At 36.9% G+C, this 24226-nt stretch overlaps 1 protein-coding gene across 1 annotated transcript in view; it reads right to left on the bottom strand.

Moving 5' to 3' along the window:
- The window catches only part of PLXDC2 (plexin domain containing 2), a 247051-nt gene that overhangs the window by 63054 nt on the left and 159771 nt on the right, over nucleotides 1-24226 (bottom strand). Inside the window, exon 10 of the mRNA XM_037058125.1 lies at nucleotides 6020-6080. Within this exon, the coding sequence (XP_036914020.1) occupies nucleotides 6020-6080 (61 nt within the window). The remainder of the gene's footprint in view (nucleotides 1-6019; nucleotides 6081-24226) is intronic.

The raw sequence follows: 24226 nt of genomic DNA, 5'->3' as shown, positions 1-24226 counted from the left end.
CACTGTTCTTCTTCCCACATCATCTTTTCAGTAAATCACCAATACTGAATATAGTAAAAGAAAATCTGCTTTTCCCTGCCTGCTCCCAAACCAGGCACAGCTGGAGAACATGCGCACAGCCCCCCCGCCCCCCCCCCACCCCCACCCAGGGAGCTCTGCAAACTTGCCTCCAGTATCCTCAGCAGGGCCTCCTGGGCCGGCTGGTCATACTGGCTCACTTTGCTAACCTCCTCACCCTTGACCCTAAGCATTGATTTCAAACCCTCTGCACGCTACTTAAAAACTCCAATCCCATAATGTCTCTTCCAATTTTACCCTTTGGGCTCACCTTTTATTTCCTAAATAAAAGAGTCATCCGCAAGAATTCCTTAATTTTCTGTACAAATCAGCATTTTTTGTTTGAATCTCCTAACCTTTCCTTCTGTTATAATGGATGGAGTACATTATTTATAGCTATTAGCATCCACGCTGGCCTGACTCAGCCCAGCTTCTCGGGTACTGTGAACTTCCTTCCATTGGGAGAAGTCACAGATATCTCAGACTTGTTAAGTCTAAAATGTGACTTGCCACACACACTTTAGTCTCCTCCTGTGTTTTTAATTCCCCCCAAAACCCAGTATTGTCAAGCACCCTAAGGTTTGAAGTCATTTTGGACTTTATGTGCCTATGTCAGTAAAGATAAAGACTATAAATGCAAGGAGAATAGAATGCAGATAGATTCTGGATAAAACATGAATGTTAAAGCATTTCTAGGATTTGCATGAAGGGGAAAAAATCTCCAACAGTGCCTCTCTACTGTCTCCTCCACAGAACAAAGCAGCAGCTGTGTGCCATATACACGGTACGGGCCGCGTGCACCACGCAGACAAGGAGGGCTTGATTTGAGGGCAACAATATAAAAACCAGCATGTTCTAAGGAGTTCAAGCCGTGTGCCAGCCCTAATGGGGGAGGAAAACCTACCCCTCCCCTCCTCATTTAAAGGTGGAGACAAGCGGAATTCTCTAAAGCCCTCCCGTTCCAACCACCAAACCCCCTTTGGGGGAAAGTATCACCTATTCAGGTCACGGGGATTCCCATGGAATAGAGCAAACAGATATGCATTTCTGGTGAAAGGATACAGAAAGAAATACAAAAAGAAAAAGAGTACTTTGACAAAGAAGAGAAACAATGAATGACTTATGACACTACCAAAAACTTGAGACACAGGAATCATCTAATACAAAATATTTTAAATCACATAGGAAATAATTTAAATAAATGAGAGGTAAAATATCATAGGCTATAAGAGTCACTTGGCAGATTAAAAAGGTGCCAAACTTAAATTTTAGAAATAAAGATATATTTATTGAAATTAAACAAGGGAGAATTAATAACCTGGCAGATAGATCTGACGATATTTTGCAGGATGCAGCAGAGAAAAACAAGGTAGATGATTCACAAAGGACATAAAAGATACAAGAAAGTGGTGAGAAAGCAAAGCCTAACTCCAAAGAGCTCAGAAGGTGAAAAGGAGGATGGAAAAGTCAGATTAAATAGTACATTTATCAAGCTTGACACCCAATTGACTAGAGAACACATTGTTTGAGCACATGTAGATCAATGGTTCAAACTGCCCATGTGCTATTTTATAAAAAAGTACCAAGCTATTTTAAAGAACCAGTGCCATATAGACTATACTTCCTCACAACAATTTAATTAGGTTAGAAGTCACTAATAAAAATATCAAATGTTAAAATGCCCATAACTTGGAAATGCAATATTTCACAATTCAATGTAATTACAATAACTACATTAATGAAATGGACTGATGGATTACAGATCTTGACAAGTTGAGCCCAACATTTATATAAAGAACAAAAGCCCCCAGACAGTCAAAACACTTCTGAAGAAAGAGGAGACCTGACGTATCGGTAGTAAAATTTCTTATAAAACTGCAATAATTAACACAGCGCAACACTGGTCGGGGGATTGAAAACTTGAGTATTAGAAGAGGTCCAAGAAATCAGCTCCGCGTCTGTGTGAAAACTATGAAAGAAAGAGGCGGCTGTGGAAGAAATTGCCCAAAGGAAAGTCTACGTAGTAGGTGCTGCTTGAAGTTACCCATAAGGGGGAAATCCCTGCAAAACTGAATTTCTATATTATACATAGAAACCAATTCCAAATGGAGTAAAGATTTCAATGTGAAAGACAACGTTTTAAAACATTTAGAAGAAAATTTGAAAATGACCTTATGAACTTGGGTAGGAAAAATCTTTTCAAACAAGATACACATACACAGAAAATTAAACATAAGAGATTAATTAGACACATTAAATTTTGAATAACTGGCAACTAAAAAAATACAGAAATTGAAAAGATGATCCAAAATTTGGAAGAAAATATATGCAAGTGGATATAATAGAGCAATAATACAACACAAAAATAAATTAAATGATATAAGGAATATAAAATAAGAAGCAAAGCTGTCATTACTTACAGGTGATATGATTGTTTTAATAGAGAACCACTAAGTGTCTTAAAATATATATATTTTTTTAATTAGGAAGAGAGTTTTGTAAGGTGGCCATCAATCCAATTTATTATGTCTGTTACATATAATCAATAAAGACTTGGTGTTACAAATAAAGAGAAAGATAGCAACTCAATTAAAAAGTGAGAAAAAGATATGAACAAATATCTCAGAAAAGACAGGAGAAACACAGAAGCCAAAAAGCATATGAACGTATAACCAATATCATTAATGACTGATAAAACGTAAATTAAGTTCCTAATAAGACACCATTTTAAGCTCCTGATAAGATTTGCAGAAATGAAGAAAGATAACCAAACTAGGGTTGTCAGGACTGTGAAATGATGAGAACGTGAGGACCAGCACTGTGCTGGTAGTGTGACTTGGCGTTCACTTTCAAATTGCCCATGTGCTATTTTATAAAAAAGTTCCAACCTATTGGTACTTGAATATTTACTTGACATTCAGTAATTCCACTATAAGGAATATTAGAGAAACTTCTGTGCATTTGATTTAGGAGACAATCATAAAATCTTTTTGTAATAAAACAAATCTGGAAATAATGCACATAAACAGAAGACTGAGTGAAGAATGTACAATTGTGAGAACAGGATGTAGGGTGGCCGGTTTGATGGCTTCGTTCTGTTCTCCAGTTGCGTCACTAACGCACCCTGGCACCTAAACAGTGCCTTGGACACAGGGGCACACGATGCATCTTTGATGAAGAGGATATTCATACCATGGAATATGCAGCTATGAATGTAAGCCACCTCCACAAACACCACCAGGGACAAGTGGTGAGAACAAATTCTGAGTGATAAACTCAAAATTCAGACTACTTTTATTTATTTAAGAGGGAGAGGAAAGGGTGCAATGGCACAGAAGCAAAGAACCAGTTTTATAGTCATCAGTAATTCCAGTTCTTTAATGGGGTAGTACAATCCCGAATATTCATTTTTATTGTTTTGAAACTATAGTAATTTTATTAAAATATTTCAAAAAATTTTAAAGAAAAAATGGAAACACTTTCGTAACATTCATTTCTATTTAACCAGCTACCTAAGGATCCTTTCACCAGCCCACCCCTGTGGTCCCTAGCCCACCCCTGGGGTCACCACATTTGATCTATACATTCATAGATCAAAGTATGTGTATACGGGTATAGCTAAAGACAACTTATTGGCCTCTTTCACTATAATCCATTATTTACCCACAGCCAGGGTGATTCTTTAAAAAGTCATTTGGATCAAATCATCCACTTAATTGAAACCCTTCAGGCAGATTTCCTCTTGCCCAAGGTAAAGTCCAAACTCCTTCAACTTGTCACATTTTTGTCCCTGCTTACATCATCTATGTCATGTCTTGCTTTTCCTCTTCAGTTACCCTTTAGTCATCATCTTAACTATCACCTCTTCAGCAAACCTCCTCTTACTCCACTTAGCAAGACCCTACAGTTGCAGATACTGTGTCTTTGCCCATGTCATTCTCAGAGCGCGCCCTTTGTCCAGTGGTCTACCTACCCAACGGACGCACTTCCGCACTTCCGCATTATTGGCGCTCAGAAGAGTAGATGTAACTGCTCATGTTAGGATTTGTACTTATTGTATAAAATCATCTCAAAATGAGAAAGAAAATTTAACCCTGGTGTTAGCCATGGAAAATGGATTGGAATTAGTGGCCTGGTTTTTTTATGTATAAAATAAAGGTAGAATTGCTTACCATAAGCTAGTAAGGTTGATAATTTAATTTCAGAATAAAATGGAAACATTGAATATGACAGAATGTCCTAGATTCTGAGATTCTTGGGAGTAGAGGGTAATTTTTTAAAAAATCTTTATAATGTTAGTGTTTAGCACAGGCCACAGAACATAGTCAATTCCCCACACATATATTTAGGAGGGCTTCAGATATGATGGATTCTTCTCTATGGATCATGGTGGGCCTACATTGGGGCAAGAAAACTGAGATGTCTGAATTATATCCTTAATCTTTTTATAAATATAAATAATTGAGGTAACTGTGACTACATGAGAGAAATATCAAACTAACAACACAACTATGACTCCATCAATTTATTTTCTTTTTTGAACTATGTTGCTAAGTGAAGTGAAATAGCTGGATTATAGTATACGTCACTATAAGTACCTACATGATTGGCAAAAGTTGATTAAAGTTTAAGAATATTCTCAAAAGGTGTAATTTATCAAGATATTTATGAGACACCATACACAAAAGCTTAAAAAACAATCTAGGGCCCTGGCTGGTGTAGCTCAGTGGATTGAGTGTGGGCCTGTGAACCAGAGTATCGCTGTTCGATTCCCAGTCAGGGCACATGCCTGGGTTGCAGGCCAGTCCCCAGCAGGGGACACATGAGAAGCAACCATACATTGACATTTCTCTCCTTTCCTTCTCCTCTAAAGATAAATAAATAAAATCTTTTAAAAAACCAAACAAAAACCCTGGCTGGTGTAGCTCAGTGGATTGAGCGCGGGCCTGCGAACCAGACGATCGTGGTTCGATTCCCAGTCAGGGCACATTCCTGGGTTGCAGGCCAGTTCCCAGCAGGGGCCATTTCCTAGCAGGGGATGCCCAAGAAGCAACCATACAGTGATGTTTCTCTTCCTCTACTTCCCTTCCCCTCTAAAAATAAATAAATAAATATTAAAAAAAAAAACCAACCAAACAAAAAACAATCTAGTAACTATTGATCACCTAATAGTTTTTACGATAGCACTTTGATAAGATTTGCTTTACTGAATGACAAAAAATATATTATTATTTTAATTCAAAATTTATGCTCTGGAACATAACAAAGGGAGAAGAAACATACTTTTCTTTGTGAACTTTACATGTGATATTTTATATGTATCTTTATGTGATCCTGACATGACAGTGTAAATGCAATTCAGTAAGGATTTAATATCCTTTAAACAGGTTAAAACTGCCTCTGCAATTGCACTCATTTGTGTGAATCAGTTCACTTCATCACTGTCTCTATCATGTTTGCCTGGGAGTTACTGTGTCCATGTTATGTCACTTCTAACTTATCTCAATCCGATTTCCTGCAATGAAGCTTTTCCTCCATACAAGTCATTTTACGATTTGAGTGAAAAATATGAAAACTGGCTTCCTAGGTCTTAGAAAAGCAGCAAGGGTTTAAGAGGACTACCCTTTGCTCATGGAAACTCAAATACTGGTTCTGTTATTCCCTAGCCACCCACATTCCCAACTCTGGATTCCCTCACTGCACCCCTCCCCCCACATCCCCTCTCCCTCCCTCTTCTCCTCTTGGTAATGTGAGGGCCATAACAGCTCGGATCTCACAGGGCAGGTAGGAGAATAGCTGAGAAAATACATACAAAGACTTAAACCCCAAGTCTGACACATATTAGGGACCCAATGACTGCTGTCTATTTTTATCAAATTAGATACCACTTTTAATTAAGTTATAGCAGCTATACATGACAATTTGGTCCCCAGAATCCTGTCATAATAAAGCACATGCATACCTCTTCGGGGCATCCACTGTCCACCCAGTCCTGGCGATGACGATCAAATCCACTGGAACATCTTCAGAGAAGACGACATTGCAGTTCAGAGAAGGGAGTGTAGGGTACAGAGCGAGGGGCAAAAATTAAACGGAAAAAAAGATTGGTAAGTAGTTAATTCCCAAATTTTCAGTTTAGCACAACAGAAGTATTCTTCTACAGCATTAACAGAAGCATTCTGTTAATCAGAACCGCAGCAAAGAATTTACACTGTTCTGTGTACCAGCTCACTCCCATACAGTCATCCGACCAGGATCGAACACAGCAAGGAATGTCCCCTCCGAGGCCCGCTTCACTGTGCACCCCACCCAGAGGTAACACTGACTGCTGCTATATGAAGTTGGTTTTCCTCACTCTTATTTCTCATCACTCAAACAAATGGATACAGAAAAACACTGTACAGGTATCATTTTGGGGAATTTTTAGATCTTTTTGTTTCCCTTAAGTTTTTATATTTAAGATCCACAGTCACACAAATGTAACTGTATAGCAAAGGGTTATCTCAGCAGGTCTGAGCTACTAAACCCACACATTCTAGCTTCTGGGAGATAACCTCTAAGCCCTTGGAATATCCTGCTGGAGAAATGCAAGATAGCTTATGCTAACAATATTATTCATGGTGAGTGTTTTATTCACCAGAAGCCCTGGCCCATGTTATATCAGTGTGAACTCCGTGGGGGCTGGAGATTAGAGATAAGGCGAGTCATGGAGAATTTCATACCTACGTGACTGAGCCTCAGTAAAAACCCTGGACACCGAGGCTCGGGGGATGGGTTTCCTTGGCTGGCAGGCCATGCTGTGTGTGTTCACAGACTTGCCAGGGGAGTTAAGTGATGTCTGTATGACTCCCCCGTAAGAGGACAACCGGAAGTTAGTCAGTCTTTCCTAGACTCTGCCCTGTGTGCCTTTCATCTTTGCTCATTTTAATCTCTATCCTTTTGCTGTAGTAAATGGCAACCTTGGGTATAAGGGCTTTTCCGAGTTCTGTGAGTCCGACCAGTGAATGATTCATCCTGAGTGTGTTCTTGGGGATCCCTAACACCTACTACGATTACATCATACCTAAAAAGTGTAATTCAGCAAGTGCTGGGTAAGATTTTGTCCACTTTTGCTCCCTCTTCTACTGGAATAATTTCTTGCCCTCTAGCCACAGTCCATTGATATTTTTAAGACACAGAAATTACTCTCCAGAGCCCATTCTGATAAAGCTTCATAGTTGCTGTTGACCACATCTTACTTCACTATTTAACTTTTCTCCTTAATATGCAATTTCATGTACTTACTTACCAAACTAGATTGTGAATATTTTAATGTTATGCCCAGTGTTAAATCATAGTGTGTTTGACACATGATTTCATTTTCCTATTAGAAATTCAAAATATTTTTGTTAGTCTATTAAAATTAAAGGTTTATATCACCCCTGAATTTTAATATCTGTGCATACATTTATATATAATATATATGAATCCACATTGATGAAGGTTAATCTAAACATATTTATACATTTTTTAAAAACAAGTGGAGGCTGGTCAACTTTTGTCTTAAATTTTCTTACAGGGCTTTTAGTGCTACTTTTTTCCACTTGTTTTGCAGTGGGTCCACGTGATGACTTATTCCAAGAATCTTTGCCAGACATTATGTACTATGGCATGAATGAGCATAATTTAATTCAAATGGAATGTGAAAACAATTCTACTGTCAACAAGAACAACAAAAAAGACCATATCGATCATTCTGCCCAGATATGATTCACTAGAGCTTAGCTAGTTTATGCCTACCATCTGTGTTGAACAAGCTTAATGTGGAACAAACATCACAGTGTGATGTAGCGTGCTAACTTTGGGAATCCCCAGGCAGTCAACGAAAATCTAATGTTTAGAGTCTATTTAATTCCAAGTGAATAAGATGGTTGTTCCCTCTTCTTCTTTTTTGCCTTTTGAGTTTCTTTAAATATTGAAAAATGTACATGCTGACATTGTCTCTTGCTAGATGGAAATATATCAATTTTCTACAATAAAAATATTTGGGGGAGCTACCTGACTACAAATAATTAAATGGAAAAGACAATTCTAAAAATGCAGCTTGCCTTCACATACTGTATTGCAGCGGTATTCCAAGCCACTGTGAGATAATATTTACCTTACATTATAAGAAGACAGTAGGAAATCTTAAATTTATAGGTCAACTGAAATTTTATCTTAAGTAATTAGTCCTTTAAATGGTTAAATCAATCCCCAGGACAAGCACAGAAACACTGCATTTTGCTTGATTTATTAAAGTCCCCAAGTTATATTGTGTGAAATTAGGTTCTACTAAAAATATGTGATTCGATTAAACAATTCATTTATTCACAATTGATTCTCTATTAGTTGACCTGCAGTTTACTAATTGCTAGGGTAGGAGGGACTGACAATGGCAAACACAAATAAGATTTGGTCTGAAGAGCGCATGCATTCTGTAGCTCACAGGACCTTGACATTTTAACAACACCGGATGCAGCATTTTTTAAGAACATTTTTTCATACCTTAGTAATCTAAATAGCATCCTAAAACAATTACAGACAGAAGTCTGAGTGTATGTTATAAATCATTAAGGAAAACCACCTTTATGTTATTTCTGAACTGAAAATAAACCAAAAATAATTTCTGAGAACAATTTCCACTGAGCTGCTGCACTGTTTTTCCTAAAACAGAGACATTAACCATGTCATGCTCCCGCATATTAATTTCCCAAATTTTTAACACTGTTAGCAAAGAGGCTCTTCTGTATTATAATCACCCAGTATTCCTGTTGAACTGTAAATTCCTGGGTCTTGCTGTACAAAAAAGATCTCTGGCAATTTGGGTCCAGCAGTTTTCACTGTGGCACCCCACGTGACTCTTACCACACTGAAATCTGGAAACCTCTGACATCCTGGATAATATGTCCACAAGGTAGGCCCCTACCCACTCCTCCTGCCTACCTCTACAACCTACTGGCTCGCCCTTTAGTGCCCCTCCCTGGACGTGTTGTGCTCTTTCACATCTCTGCCTTTGAACATGCTATTACTTATGTTTGGAATACATGCCTTGCTTCTAATTAGTAGACCCAATTGAACCCACCCAGGAGAGTCAGTAACCCTTTCTCAGTGAATGCCAATATCAACCCAATGTCAAGTGCCAGCATGTATTATTACATTGTAATTGGTTGTGTTCGAGCTTATCTGAACAAGACTTCCAGAGAGAACATGGTTCAAAGGGAGGTTCTAAAATCAGACTGCTTAAGTTGGAATTTGGGTTTGGGCACAAAACAGGTATGGAATCTTAGGCAAGTTATATTTCCATTTCAGTTTGTTTCCTCATCTGCAAAATGAGGTAGGAGAGCTTATGTAAGAATTAAAGTTAGAGCTTGGTACACAGTCAACATTTAGTAAATATCAACTGTTTTTCATACCTAAGTGATGGCTTTGTAGTAGGCATGAAGCTAGGTCAACAATTGTTGAAAATAAATGAGATTTTCATTTTACTGGCAGTGTTTTGTTAAATGTTTAAGAATAATTCTGTGTAACATATTAACAGAGGGTCCTGTACCATATGCTGGTCCTTTACCATCATATTTGGGAATTAATTAGTATTATAGAATCTTATGAGGTGGAACTCTAAATTGCTCTTAAACATGAGACAAATCTTTATCCAGTATTTATAAATATGGCAGAGATTACATGGTTTTGTAAATATTTCTCAAAAACAGATTTAAATAACATCTGAGTTCCTAACTATAAATGTTTTTTGGAAGAAGTTATTTCCTTCTCACTATTACCTAACTCCAAAACAAATGAATAGAGAGCTATACTTCAAATTAATTGTACTATTCCCCACTCAGTTTCAATGGGATGTTGATTTCCAAGCCCCTGGAACCATGTTAAGTGAGCCCCATTAAGTAAGTCAGCCTAGAAAACAAACAATAGCTTGCAACATCTATCCACTCAAGAGATTAAAGAGTAAATGTCATCAAATCTCTAATTTACCTCAGTCTTGTAGAAAGGGTTTCAGAATTGACTTATTTCATGAGGGTAATATATTCAGGTGAAGGAAACAGAGCAAATACATACATAAGCAGTACATAAGGATTAAAAACAAAGTGTGTCTTACTGCACAATTGAGCATGTATCATTTCACCAGTGAGAAGAAACATCTATTAAAGAGAATTTAGGAAAAGAAACTTCACAGAATTTTAAATCCCTGGCAGCAGTTAGTTTCTAGATCAGGAAATCACAAAGTGTTTCCTGCAAAGGACCAGATTAAGTATCTCAGGCTTTGCGGGCTGTACAGTTTCTGTCCTAGGCAGTCACCTCTGCCTGAGTAGCTCAAAAGCAGCTGCAACAAACGCATAAAGAAATGGGTGTGGCTGTGTTCCAATAAACCTGTGGTAACAAGAAATGGGGAGTGGGGCATATTTGGCCCATTTGCTATAGCTTGCTGAAACTCTGTTCTAGTTGCTATCTAAAATTAAAGACCTGTAAAATCTGAAAACTTTAGGACAAATACCTCATTAAGGTGTCTGTTGATTTAAAAGGTCCTTGCAGCCTTAGGTGTATTTATCATAGCGTGCAACCTAATGGAAAAATCAATTGCACATTTAGTAAATTTTCTTGCCACAATCTGCAAAAGTGTGAAAAATGATTCTCCAGCATCAAAAAACTGAAAAGATGCTTTTAAAAAAAGCAAAAGTAGATAAAATTTAGTAGTAGAAAAATTTAATGAAAAACAGCTGTGATAACTAATAACATTTTGTCATAAAGTAAAACAGATAACATGAAGCTGTAAGATATGGCAAATTTATTTTATTTTGAAATACCGAAACTTTTTAATTGGAAAGGCAGGTCATGAAATTTAAGATTTTGATCATAATCACGATTCTCAAAAAATTTGTAAAAAACTGTATCTCATTTTCCATTAGGAGGATACCTATTGTTCCTACTTGGCCTTAGGCATGAGATAAATGATTTCACTTCTAAAAAGATTTCTCCTCAAATCAAGAAACTTGAGCTTAAATTTTTACAGAATCTTTGCTTGAACCTCTCTGGGAGTTTTAGGTGAATCTAATTATACAACCTATTACAGAGACAATACTGTATGATCTATTATGCAATTTCAAATCATTATAATATACAAGAGTATGTATATTATGTTTGCATAATGTTTTCTTTTAATGAAAGCTCTTGATATTACTTGTAGCTCAGAATCATAATCCAATGCCAGTAAGAATAGTTATGTGCAGAATGCGGAGTGTCAGATGGAAAACGGGTTAAATCACCTGATACCTGATACCCCTGAACCTTGTCATTTGCACAGGTGGTACCTTGCAGAGCAGCAGATTTTACACAGGAAAGGCTTAATCCTTTTTCTAAATTTCCAAAATCTAGGGTTGCCCTGATATGTGCTTAAAAGCATAACAAGATCAATTCTTTTATCTCATTTAAAAAATTTCAAATCTTGTTCCTTTCCTCCCAAGTAGAAAAAAATATATATTTATTACTTTTTGGTTTTTTGTTCCATCTTTCCCTAAAAAAACATTTTCTATAAGGAAAGTGGTTTTTGTGATTGGCTTTTCATGCTGGAATTCTTTCTTCCTACTAGCGTCACCCCCTGATGTGGAGTCTGTTTTCAGTTTTAGAGTACGGAGGGGAAGAAAGACTGATGCTGGGATTGAAGCGACAGCATTTAGGCTACATGAAAGAGAGCTAATCTTTTCAGAAAGTATTCTGAATAAAAGCCACTGCCAATGTTGCCAAAATAACCTCGTTTGTCACGGTCAATGCTTTAGGGAAGGAAGGACCCTCGTCTACTTTAAAGAAAAGGAGACTGAAATATGGGTCCAAACTGTGATGTGTAAAAACAAAGTCAATGGTACACCAGAGAATCATTAAACACAAACGGGGGCAAAGTAATTAGTAGGAGCCCGGAGCCGTGTACTTCCACTGGGTTTCAGACAGGAAGATGCCAGATCTAGATTATTGGATACTTGAGTACTTAGTGTGCACCTACATTTAATCTTCCTCAAAATGCTACTTAAAAGGGACAAGAGAATGAAATATTTACCCACAGGGAAACAGGTAAAAGCTCTCTGATTCAAAAGACTTGGGCTGACTTACTTGTAAACCTAATCTCACAGTAGAATTCAGTTTTTATTTTTATTTATTTTCAATCCTCATCTTAGGGTCAAACCCACCACCTAGGTAAGTGTCCTGACACATGATTAGCTCTAGGACTTCCTGAGGAACGTAGCCACTGGGGGTTCGATGAGATGAAGACTCAAACAATAAAAACGACTTAACGTTTTCAATGACACCTTCCCTTTGCTATGTACAAACTCCTTTACGAATCCTTTCCCCCTAATATCTAATATACTTCATTTGCTCGCATTCTGTTTTCTTGAATTCCCCATTGCCAACCACTCCATCCCACTCAGCTCTGCAGTGGCACTTAACCCAAGCTGGGCCCCAGCAGGATGTCTTCGGAGAGAGAAGTGTCCTTCTCCTGAGGCAAAGCTTCGGTCAAGCGGACAGGACCTATCTTGAAGACAGAACACTTACTATCTAATAAAAGCCATACAGTTGAAAATGAACACTCAGTCTTTTTTACTGAGGACTATTAACACTTAAAATCAAATTGTTATCCTAACATTATGAAAAAAATATTTCTTCACCGACTGATCACAAACTTGGCTTTGCCAACTAGCCAGAACCTGGCTGCAAATGTGTTTTAACAATTTGGCTCGTTATTTATAAAAGATTTTGAACTCTGATAGAAACACCATAACCCTCCCAGTAAGATAAATGATGGACTGAGGCAGAGGTATGGTAACTGAGGAAGACTATGATTACAATTAAATAGTTTTGTTTCCTCAGATTTTATGCACATGAATAAGAAGTTATTTTAGAAAAGGCAGAATAAAACATTGACTGGTAATTATTTCTAAGAGGAAAATTAATCATTTTTATAGCTTTTAGAATATGGTTATAAAATGAGTACTCCATTTAAAAAATAACGCTATTTTCCCACCTACTTATAAGTGCAACTTTTGGAGTCTTGTTTCTGGGTAGCACACTGCCATATTCTGAAGACTCTGGGAACACAGTGCGTGTGTCACACTAGAAAGGAGAACTCCACTTTGCCCCGCTTGCTCTCTAGATTCAGGCACTGAGAGCAATGGTGTCTCTAGCCTTGACTTAATAATCGATAATGTTACGTATCTCACTGAATGCAAGTATAAGGGGGAAAACAAAGAGAAGGAAGTAGAGGCTTTGTAGGATTCAAGCATGTAATAATGGACATGGGTCATAATAACCAGTGATATAATTCTCACCCCAACCAAGCAATATTTCTCACAATTACCCCCATTCAACTGCTGTAAAAACTTGAAGCCATATTATTCAGTGGAAAGAGCATGAGCTTTAGAACTGCACACATAAAACTGGGTTCAGTTCTCGACTCTGCTATCAACTGTGATCCACGGCAAATTATTCTTATTAATTTTTTAATTTATTTATCTTTTAGAGGGGAAGGGAAGGAGAGAAGGAGGGAAGTATCAATGTATAGCTGTTTCCCGTGAGTCCCCTGCTGGGAACTGGCCCGCAAACCAGGCATGTGCCCTGACTGGGAATTGAACCTCGATCGTGTGGTTCGTAGGCCCGCGCTCAATCCACTGAGCTATGCCGGCCAGGCACGGCAAGTTATTATTGGAGACTGGAGCTACAGGTTTCATAAAATGGAGATTGTAAAAATCTACCTTTGCTGAGTTTTGACAAGAATTAAATGAGGTAATTAATGATTAACATACTAAGTGCTCAATAAATATAAGCTATTTTATATTTTTTATCATCCATAATATGTAGCACAGGTTGAAAAGTGCTTTTTGAAAATAAGACATTATAACCTGATTTGAAAATATAAAATTGAAAATTTACATAACATCCTCAGGGCTCTGACCCAGCTTCTTCAACCACAAAAGTGAGGGTTATAAAGCAAAGAGGAAAAATCTTCTCTTTTTGATAAATGAATTCTTCCAGAACCTTCCAGAGGGGTTGAGGTGAGCTGTGCTTCTGGAAAATGCCACCCTTTTCCCAATAAATCTTTATTCCACGGTGCTCAGATTCACGGTGCTGGGCTTCCAGAGTTGTCTGTCTCCCTCGGGAGCAACAGTGCGTGAATCAGCACACCTCTGTTCTAGCCAGGAACAAGAAATCCCTCTGACGAGATGGACTGTCTAATCAAAGAAAGGTCTTTATCCTAGTTTAATTTTTACTATGAGGTGTTTCAGAATTTTTTTTGGAATATTGAGATTTACAGATAAATAAAAATAGATGGCATTTCTAGTTTCTCAGAGAACTCCTGTCATGAAATATTCTTACTCCCATTGTGACCCATAAACACTTTGTAAAGAACTCTAAGGGAATACGAAAGACCAATCTCTGACCCCATCCCTTCAGGAAGAGTAACTGAGGAGATGTTCGGCATGAATAAAGGTCTCTGTCTCTTATTACTTCAGAGGAGACAAAGTGTTTCCAATGACAGTGGATTTGGGTCCTTGCAAAAGATCTGCAGAAAGAATGGGTGGATTAAGAAGATGAGTATTTTTTAACTAAGAAAACCTGCATTAATCACAGATTTTCAAGTTCTGTCCAGAGTTCAGGGTTTAGTTTTGCAGAAGCTTCAGTGCCTGTGGGAGTGAGGGTGGAGAAAGTGGGAGGGTGTGGCTGTGAACCCCACGTTACAGACTGTGCCAGAGGAGGCCTAATTCTATCTGCTTTGTGACAAAAGTGCGGGGAGTGTGGGTCGGAAGAGGGGAGGTGGCCGTAGAAGAGGGTATAAGGAAGATAACTGGTAATGGAAAAAAAATGTATGGTGGTTACCAGACAGGAAGGGGTGGGGTTAGTAAGAGTATAGGGGTATCAAATACATGGTGATGGAAAATGATTTGACTTTGGGTGGTGGGCACACAATGCAATATATGGATCATGAATCGTAGGACTGAACACTTGAAACCTATGTGACCCGATTAACCTATGTCACCTGAATAAGTTTAATAAAATAAAAAAAAAATGTTTCCCCAGTCTAGGAAGAAAAGGTTTGAAAACCATTCTATTAAATAATTTAATATACCTCACCTGATTAATTCCCTCAAACTTGTTATCACTGCATTTTACAATGTAATTAAATCTCTGAGACACGTACTATGAGCTCAGTTGAAATAGGATAACATTGACAGGGCACTCCAAGAAGACAAACAACTTTCCCTGCCTGTTCGTCCCTAGAAGATGCAATTTAAGGCATTATGATGCCAGATAATGGCACCTAAGCGACTCTTACAATGACCAACAAACACTGTCTCTTAAAAAATGTTTGCTTAATGATCTTTTAATAATATACTTTTATTTTTCAGGGGATATTTCAGCTTCTCTAAGATCCAGGTTAAAGTAGAATATCTCTTTATACATATGTGGGTAGTCCACACTTGTTTAAATTAATCATTCAAACTTGAAAATTGTCATTCCATCTTATCAATGTATTTTGATCAAAGAACTAATGTTTCATTCATATCTTCAGCTCCTGGTAAATTCAGTTTTATCTTTTAATGTCTCCAGGGTGATTATTCCAAAGAGTAGCAAATTGATTTTTGTAGAAACACTTTTTAGACTGCTAGAGTTGGCTGCAATGTTACAAAAAATGATTTCCTTATTACTGTACTTAAAAAGTGCATTATGAGAATTTTGAAATAATTATATATATATATATATATATATATATATATATATATATATATGAGTTTCATTTGCCTCTTGAAGTGAAGCTATAATATTGTATTTAAAAATAATATGTTTGGTATATATAAAACACTTTTCTTTCAAAATTCTTATTATTCTCTCTATACTATAAATCTGTGAGCTCACCTGGAAGGGTCTGTTTCTAACATTGCACCAGACTCAGGTCCTTATAGAGAGATTACTAACTATGTATTAGTATATTCATTCCACTTAGGGAATGATCTTGGACATAAAACAGTGTTCTGCTTCCTTATTTCCTTGCTTTATTCTATATCAGATTTGTCAGGCATATAAAATATCAAATTACTAAATGCTAATTCTATTAGAGTTTTATGCAGCTCATGTGTACAAATGTCCCATGTCTATTTAAAGGCAGCAAAAAAAGAAAGATTGTAAGAATTTGGGTATGAAGCAATTTTCTGCTTCATAAAATATAGTTAATGTCACCTCATGTTAACAGAAGCATTCTTGGATATGTAATTTTCTCTTCAGATTTGCTTTTAATGAAACTGACTTAGTATTTCAGAGCATATTCCTTTAACCCAGATAGAAGAAAATATTTACAGAAAAAGTGATAGAATCCTATGTGGAATGGATAAGGAGACCTGAATTTTCATGTATTCTTTCTTTCAGGTCACAAGACCCATCAATTTGACACACTCACACTTTTTAATTATTCATTTTCGAACATTATTTTATCAGTATGACCTGATCCTTCATGTAATATCTAATGTTTTCTTTGTGTGTGTATGTTTTTTAAATACATTTTATTGATTATGCCATTACAGTTGTCCCATTCCCCCCCTTTACTCCTCTCCACCCTGCACACCCCTCCCCTACCATTCCCCCCTTTCATTCATGTCCATGTGTCACAAGTTCTTTAGATTCTGTATTTCCCATAGTATTCCTGACCTCACCCCTGTCTATTTTCTACCTACTGTCTGTGATACTTATTCTCTGTATCTTCTTCCCCCCTTATCCTCCCACTCTCTTATTGCTAACCCTCCATGTGTTCTTCATTTCTATGGTTCTGCTCCTGATCTAGCTGTCCTCTTGGTTTGTTTTTGTTTTAGGTGTGGTTGTTAGTAACTGTGAGTTTGCTGTCCTTTCACTGTTCATATTTTTTATCTTCTTTTTCTTAGATAAGTCCCTTTAACATTTCATATAATAAGGGCTTGGTGATGATGAACTCCTTGAATTTGACCTTATCTGAGAAGCACTTTATCTGCCCTTCCATTCTAAATGAAAGTTTTGCTGGATAGAGTAATCTTGGCTGTAGGTCTTTGGATTTCACGACTTGGAATATTTCTGTCCAGCCCCTTCTTGCCTGTAAGGTCTCTTTTGAGAAATCCGCTGATAGTCTGATGGGCACTCCTTTGTAGGTGACTGTCCCCTTATCTCTTGCTGCTTCTAGAATTCTCTCCTTCATTTTAATCTTGGCTAACGTAATTATGATGTAACTTCTCCAGGAGAACTGGGGAAGTTCTCCTTTATTATTTGTTCAAATAAGTTTTCCACTCGTGGCTGTTCCTCTTCCCCCTCTGGTACCCCTATAATTCGGATGTTGGAACGTTTAAAGATGTCCTGGAGGTTCCTAAGCCTCTCCTCCTTTCCCTTAGGTGTTTTCTAGTTTGCCCCAGTGTCACTGCTCACTTCATGAAACCTCTCAAACATGGTCAATATTTTCTTCCAAAAGCATTTATTGTAAATCTGTATTTTACTAATCAATATATTTCTTGTATGTTTTCCACTTATGTGTAAAACTTTTGCTACAGAAGGCCAGAGAGTAAATATTTCAGGCTGTGGGCCGTAAGGAGTCTGTGGCAGGAGCCCTGTCCGCCGTTGAGAATAACTGAGCTGATCTAGCATTTCTGGCACTGCCTTCAGTTCCGAATACACAAATGCAGTTAAAACTTAGGTAATAGCTGGGTTTCACAGGATGCTGCTAGGGAGGCTGACCACATCACTCATGAGGCAAGCAAGTACACTTTTGAAAGGAAAGAAATGGGACATTGAGGTATATAAATCTTTGTGAATGAATGTTTGAGTTTTTCAGGTAGATACCTAGAAGAGAGCTTGCTGGGTCACATGGTAAAACCTCACGTACCACAGAAATGTACACTTAAAACCTATCTGATCCTGTTAACTAATGTCACCACAACAAATTTAATAAAATTAAAAAAAATTATAAGAGAAGAAAATGGGACACTGAAACTGTCCTGAGAAACCTGGTCATGGCATTTAGTGCATAAATATGATTCTCACACTTCACAGACATTTCTACTCACAAATTCTTTGCTTAACTTTAGTAAACGTTTTCAGTCAAGTTTTCTTGTGTGTTTGTCACCTACCATGTACATATTCTTGTTCACTTTGTTCTTTTAGACAATCTAGGTTATGCATGCTTGCTAAAATTTGAGTGTATTCAGAGGTACTTTATGCCTGTTCCTCAAGAACTGGTCTCACTTCTTGTAGACTGAGTGCACGGGTCTGAGGTGACACACTCAGATGTCTGTGTATCGTCCATCTCCTGATATATGAGTATAAAATAACACAAAGGGACTGATCCAGGGCCTGTACAAAATGCAAATTTCTCTGTATACTATTTTTGCTATATGTCATTTAAGTTTTTGTCCCACGAGAACCCTGTCTATAGGCTATTCTTATTATATTCTCCAATTCATCATTTTCCTTTTTTCACAAAGACTCCATCTTGCCATTCATGTACTTTGCATGACTATATCCTCAATTATTGCTGAAGGAAATACACACACACTCCCACATACATACAAGAACAAACAATTCAAATAAGTTTTGAACGAATGTTAATATAAATAAGGCAATAAAATCCTTTTTTAGTAGGCAAGGGAGGGGCCTCTTCCCTTACCCAGTGGGTCACTCGTTCAGCATGTATGCACATACTTGTTAAGCTATAGGCACTAAGACTAGGCATAGAAACCTAATAGAGAATTGTCAACCCAAGCATTTGTCTTTTTTCATCTCTCCAGCCATCTATAATTCAAATATTTTTTATTTTAAATTCTGGCTAAGTTTCATGACCTTGGCTAAGCTTCTCAATCTTCCTAATTCTCATTTACTTAATCTATAAAACAGGGATCCTAACACCTCTTAATGTGATTGCAAGGACTGAATGAGATAATAGAATTAAGAGACTTCAGTGGGAGTAAAGGATTTCAGGCGACGCTGAGTGCATAGTAAATATAGAAAAAAGGTAGCTGTTATAAATTTTAAATTATCTCCAAATGCAAGGGATTTTTATACTTAAAATAACTCCCCTGTCCTTTCTTTCAAAGCTCATGCAACTGAGCAGCAGCAGCAGCGGCAGGAAATCTGGGCAAGCGTCAAACACACCTGTGTGCTACGGAGTGCAGAGGAGGGAGAGATTAATTCTGACCAGGGCACAGATCAATGTAGAGGCCTTCTCTGGTGGTCAAAAGACATTATTTTAAATATATAAAAATCTGTATTATTAGAAAAGCCTATCATTAGAAATTATTGCAGCCGAGGTCTAGTTCATGGAGAAAATAGCTCCCCCTTGACTATGAAGAATCATTGAAGGAAAAATTGAAGAGCTGAGGTGAAGGAAAAAATGGCTCTCTAAGAAGGAGAAATAAATGAGTCTCACTAATCCAGATTCTGCCAATTCCTTTTATAATATTCCAGAAAAAGAAAATTTGAATGCTAATCTTTGTTTAAACAATAAATCTTATTTTTATCCCAAATACCTTCTCTTTTTTTGCCTAATAACATACTCCATCTTGGTTAGATGGCTCAAAAGTTATATAAAAAGACACTTAGGGATTCTTAGGACTAAAAAAATAACAAGATTATTATGTGCATTGCTAAATCATTGGATTTGCAGAATTTATTCATGAATGACAATGCCTACCATAAAATTTCCTTCAAAATTCTGAGTAGGCCTTTTTAGTGGGTAAGACTGTAGCTCTGACTTGGGACTTGTCATAAAATGACACTTGGAAAATTTCATAAAAATCTTAAGTAGTATGTTCATATCAAGAAATACGAAATAATCCTATCTATCTTTTTTTACAGATAGATTTTTAGCAGAAAGCAAAATATCAGAAACTATCTCAATGGCATTTTTATTTTCTTACATATGAGATGGGGCGTCAAAGCACCCCAGAATTATCTTTGGAGGGCAGGTTCCTTGTAGTACAGGCTTTCTTCCCCCTGCTAGGTGATTATACTGGGAACCCATCTGTATCAGTGTACTAGCTGGCATTGTTGTGGCTGCATTCAGCATCGGTGAACTTTTTTTGAAGAATCTTTCAACACGTTTGCCCATTTCATGATGGGTGATTTACACACCTGCCCACCCCTCACTGAGTGATCAGCAGTGTCTGACCCAAAACAGCAGGACCCCCGTGCCCCACCCTCACTACTCATCTCATCTCACCCCATGCAACTTTTTTTTTTGTTTCCCCAGATGAAAAAGGTCCTCAAAGAAAAAAGTTTTAACCAAGTGGAAGAGGTGAAACCAAAAATGGCATAAGCACTAGAAGGCACNCTTACATATGAGATGGGGCGTCAAAGCACCCCAGAATTATCTTTGGAGGGCAGGTTCCTTGTAGTACAGGCTTTCTTCCCCCTGCTAGGTGATTATACTGGGAACCCATCTGTATCAGTGTACTAGCTGGCATTGTTGTGGCTGCATTCAGCATCGGTGAACTTTTTTTGAAGAATCTTTCAACACGTTTGCCCATTTCATGATGGGTGATTTACACACCTGCCCACACCTCACTGAGTGATCAGCAGTGTCTGACCCAAAACAGCAGGACCCCCGTGCCCCGCCCTCACTACTCATCTCATCTCACCCCATGCAACTTTTTTTTTGTTTCCCCAGAGGAAAAAGGTCCTCAAAGAAAAAAGTTTTAACCAAGTGGAAGAGGTGAAACCAAAAATGGCATAAGCACTAGAAGGCACCAAAATTGACACGCCCAAAAACTGTTTCAAGCAGTGGAATAAAGTCTTGATAGGTGTATTGCATCAAATGGAGAGCACTTCGAAGGTGACTGAAGTTTAAACACGAAAGATTAATGCATACGTTTTTATCAATGAATTCTGGTTTTGGCAGGTCCTCCCTTGTAAATATTTAAAAAGCTTGCTTGGGTATGAACATACTGTATTTTGAATGTCTTGTTGTATTTTGACATTAGATTCCCAGCAAAACAAATGATTAAATCATAAACTACTTTTACTAAATGTTCTCTTTTACCATAATGCCAGTCTTTTCAGTATAAAGATTGTTAAAGATTCCCCCAATACTTAATACTCATATCATTTTTTTACAGAACCTAATTGTGAACTTTTTTCTTTTTAAATTTTAATCCCTTGTCCTTTAAGGATCATATTTTTCCACAATAATTTAGCATCTATGTTTTTAAATTGAACAAATTCAATTTCATTCTTGGGCAACTAACTTTTAATTATTTCCATGGGAACCCACTATTAGTGCAAACAAACTAAAGCAATGGTATATGTAACATAGCACTAAAATGCTTTATTTTTATATATTCTATACATTTTTAGATTGCATTTGTTGAAAGTTTGGTTTTCTAAATTGTAAATATAAAAAATGTGGCTACTAAAGCTGGTTAATAAAGAAGTAAAACTTTGCAATCACTTGGATAATCATGAAATTGCAGCTATAAAAGGATGTAATCCTAAATAATTCTACAGATTTTACTACTAATTTGCCAAATGGTGATTGGGATGGAGGCAAACACAGCAATCACTGTCTGGAAAATGAGACTACTTAAAACAATACTTTGATATTTCAGGTGGAACTTGGTTCTCAGGGGAATTGGCTCAAGCACCTGCTGCCTCCGAGTTTGGAAAAGGAAAGCTGGTTTCTATTCTGAATTCACAGCCATCCTTACAGACTTGCACATGGCCAATGGCCAAAAGGAAAGAAACCAAAGTGTAAAATAGAGACAGATAGATAGCCCACCAGACAGACAGACAAGCAAGCAGATAGATGAAAATACACAGTTCAATAGCATATTTTTTTAAAAAAAGAATTATGTGTGTTTCATATACAAAAAGCTAGTAAGTCAAATGCCATCTTTCTGGAAAAAAGAAAAGTCACTTATACTTTCTGCATTGATCATTTTCTGCTCCACAGTTCTTTAACACAGAATTTCTGAAAGAGTACTTACATTTTCCTAACACATTTTATCATGTATCTTTCTTTCTCTTAAAAATATCCATTTATTGATTAAGTGTAGGTTATGTGGGCATGTGGTGAAAATTCAAACTCTACGAAAGGAAATATGAGGGAATGGTAATATTCTCTTTCTAGTGCCAATTTCCAATTCTCTGCAGTTTCCCAGAGGGGAGCTTTTGTTACTAGTATCTTATCAAAAGTATTCTCTGTCTTGAAATGTACTTCAAAAGGATAAAATAATATCACATTTCATTGTACTGTTATAATTCATTCACATAAAAGTAATTATCAGTACACCTTTGTTAGAGCTAGGCTTGGAATACTCAAAAGGAAAAAAGGACTTTAATTTTGTATTCTTAAAAGACCATTTGCTTTGCTGCATTTCAGGATAAGCTAATTAATAAAAATGATAAGTTACTTAAATTTGAAAAAATTATAAAGGGTCATACACTTAAAAATTTCAATTTCAATTCATTACTTATAAGCATGGCATGTCAAAACCAATTATTTTGCCTGTATGGTATTTCTACAAGCAACCTAGTTCCTTTAGAAGAGTGAATTCCCACTTTGGTACCAGTTATTTAATGAAAATTCAGAAATCAAAGATGTCCAAATTATTTTTAACTAGCAAACAATGTTCTAAAATTTTCTGATTTATTGATTATATGTACAAAAATGTCTTGCTTTCTTTTAAGACCTACTTCATTAAGTTCAGATAGATATTAACCACAAACACTTTTTCTTTAGATTTTTTCCTCTAATATTTCTCTATTCCAAATCAATGGAACAAGTGTTTCCATACCACTTTGGCACCTTTGGCACACCTATTGCACACTTATAGGACTCTAAGCCCATACATGCAAGATTAGCATTTATTTCCACTGTGTTCTTCTCATGATCACAGAACCCCCTGAAGAAGTTAATTAAAAAGTTAAACTCCTGGGTTCCACTTTGGGCCTCCTCCTGGTGAGGTCCACTTAGAATCTCTTGGTGAACTGCAGATAAATTTGCATTTTAACAAGCTCCTGTAGCAATTCTTAACTAATACTTGAGAACTACAAAATTTGGGACCACGTGGATTTCAAGAAGATAAAAGATCAAATATATTTCGATGACATGTATTTCACATTTCAGAATATAGAGTCAAAGAGCTTTCATTGGTTTGTGGAAGGTTAGTCAGTTAATTGCTGGCTGCACCACTAGGTCCTCAGACATCCAGCCTATTCCACCTCAGACAACAAAACGTGGCCCCCTCTCTGCTATGGGGTTGGGAAATTCTGGCTGCTTCTGAACAATGCAAGAATGTTTCCTTAGTTCTGGGCTCCTCCTGAACCTTGGTTGGCTAGTACTCCTCGATGCAGAAAGCCAAATACGCTTAATAAAAATACACTTAAGAGAAAGAATCTAATTTTGTTTAGACTTGGGCTAGTGTGGTCAATAGTTTCAGACCTATGGGCAGTTCATCCATTGTTGCTGAGTGTACGTGACTGAAACAATGCTTCTTTGACGCCTTCAATCAAAAACGACAGTAATGCTCTTTCTGTCATGACCAGGCAGCTTGACAGTAACGCATTCTAATTTACTTTTCTTCAATTAAATACTTTTGTTGGATCTAATAGTTGATCAAAGACACAAAAACAGGTTTTGACAGAGTTATAAGTAGCTTCCTATTTTTCACTTAAATTTGATATTCAATTTACATACTAAAATGGTAATATTTTGTCTATTAAATGGAATTAATCAATAATTCTGATAAGTAGATGGAGTTGATTTCAACTTGAAACATAGATCAGTGACAGTTTATCTAAAATTTTTAAAGCATTTTTAAGTTCTAGCTGACTACCTGAAATTAGGTACTTTTCCAAGCAGAACTTTATCTTAGCGCAATCCATTAAAATAAGCCTAAGGTTATAATTAATTTTGAATGACAGCTCCCCAATTTCCTAAGTGGCTTCTAATGGGTTTCCTCGTATGAAAGGATCCTATAAATGTGTAGTGTACAGGTAGCTTCAAAGCTCTGTGCAGGACATAAAAGGTACATTTAAAAAGTGCAATTATACTGAGTCTAACTACTGATTTGCCTTAATTTTTAAAATTCCAGCTTTGGTCATATATTCCAAGAGCATATGACCTGTCATTAAACAATTGCGGGTT

The sequence above is a fragment of the Sturnira hondurensis genome, unplaced genomic scaffold, assembly GCF_014824575.4.
Source record: "Sturnira hondurensis isolate 20B ecotype Veracruz unplaced genomic scaffold, ASM1482457v3 Scaffold0009906, whole genome shotgun sequence".
NCBI classification, from domain to species: Eukaryota; Metazoa; Chordata; class Mammalia; order Chiroptera; family Phyllostomidae; genus Sturnira; species Sturnira hondurensis.
This window is presented reverse-complemented; position numbering and strand designations above follow the sequence as displayed.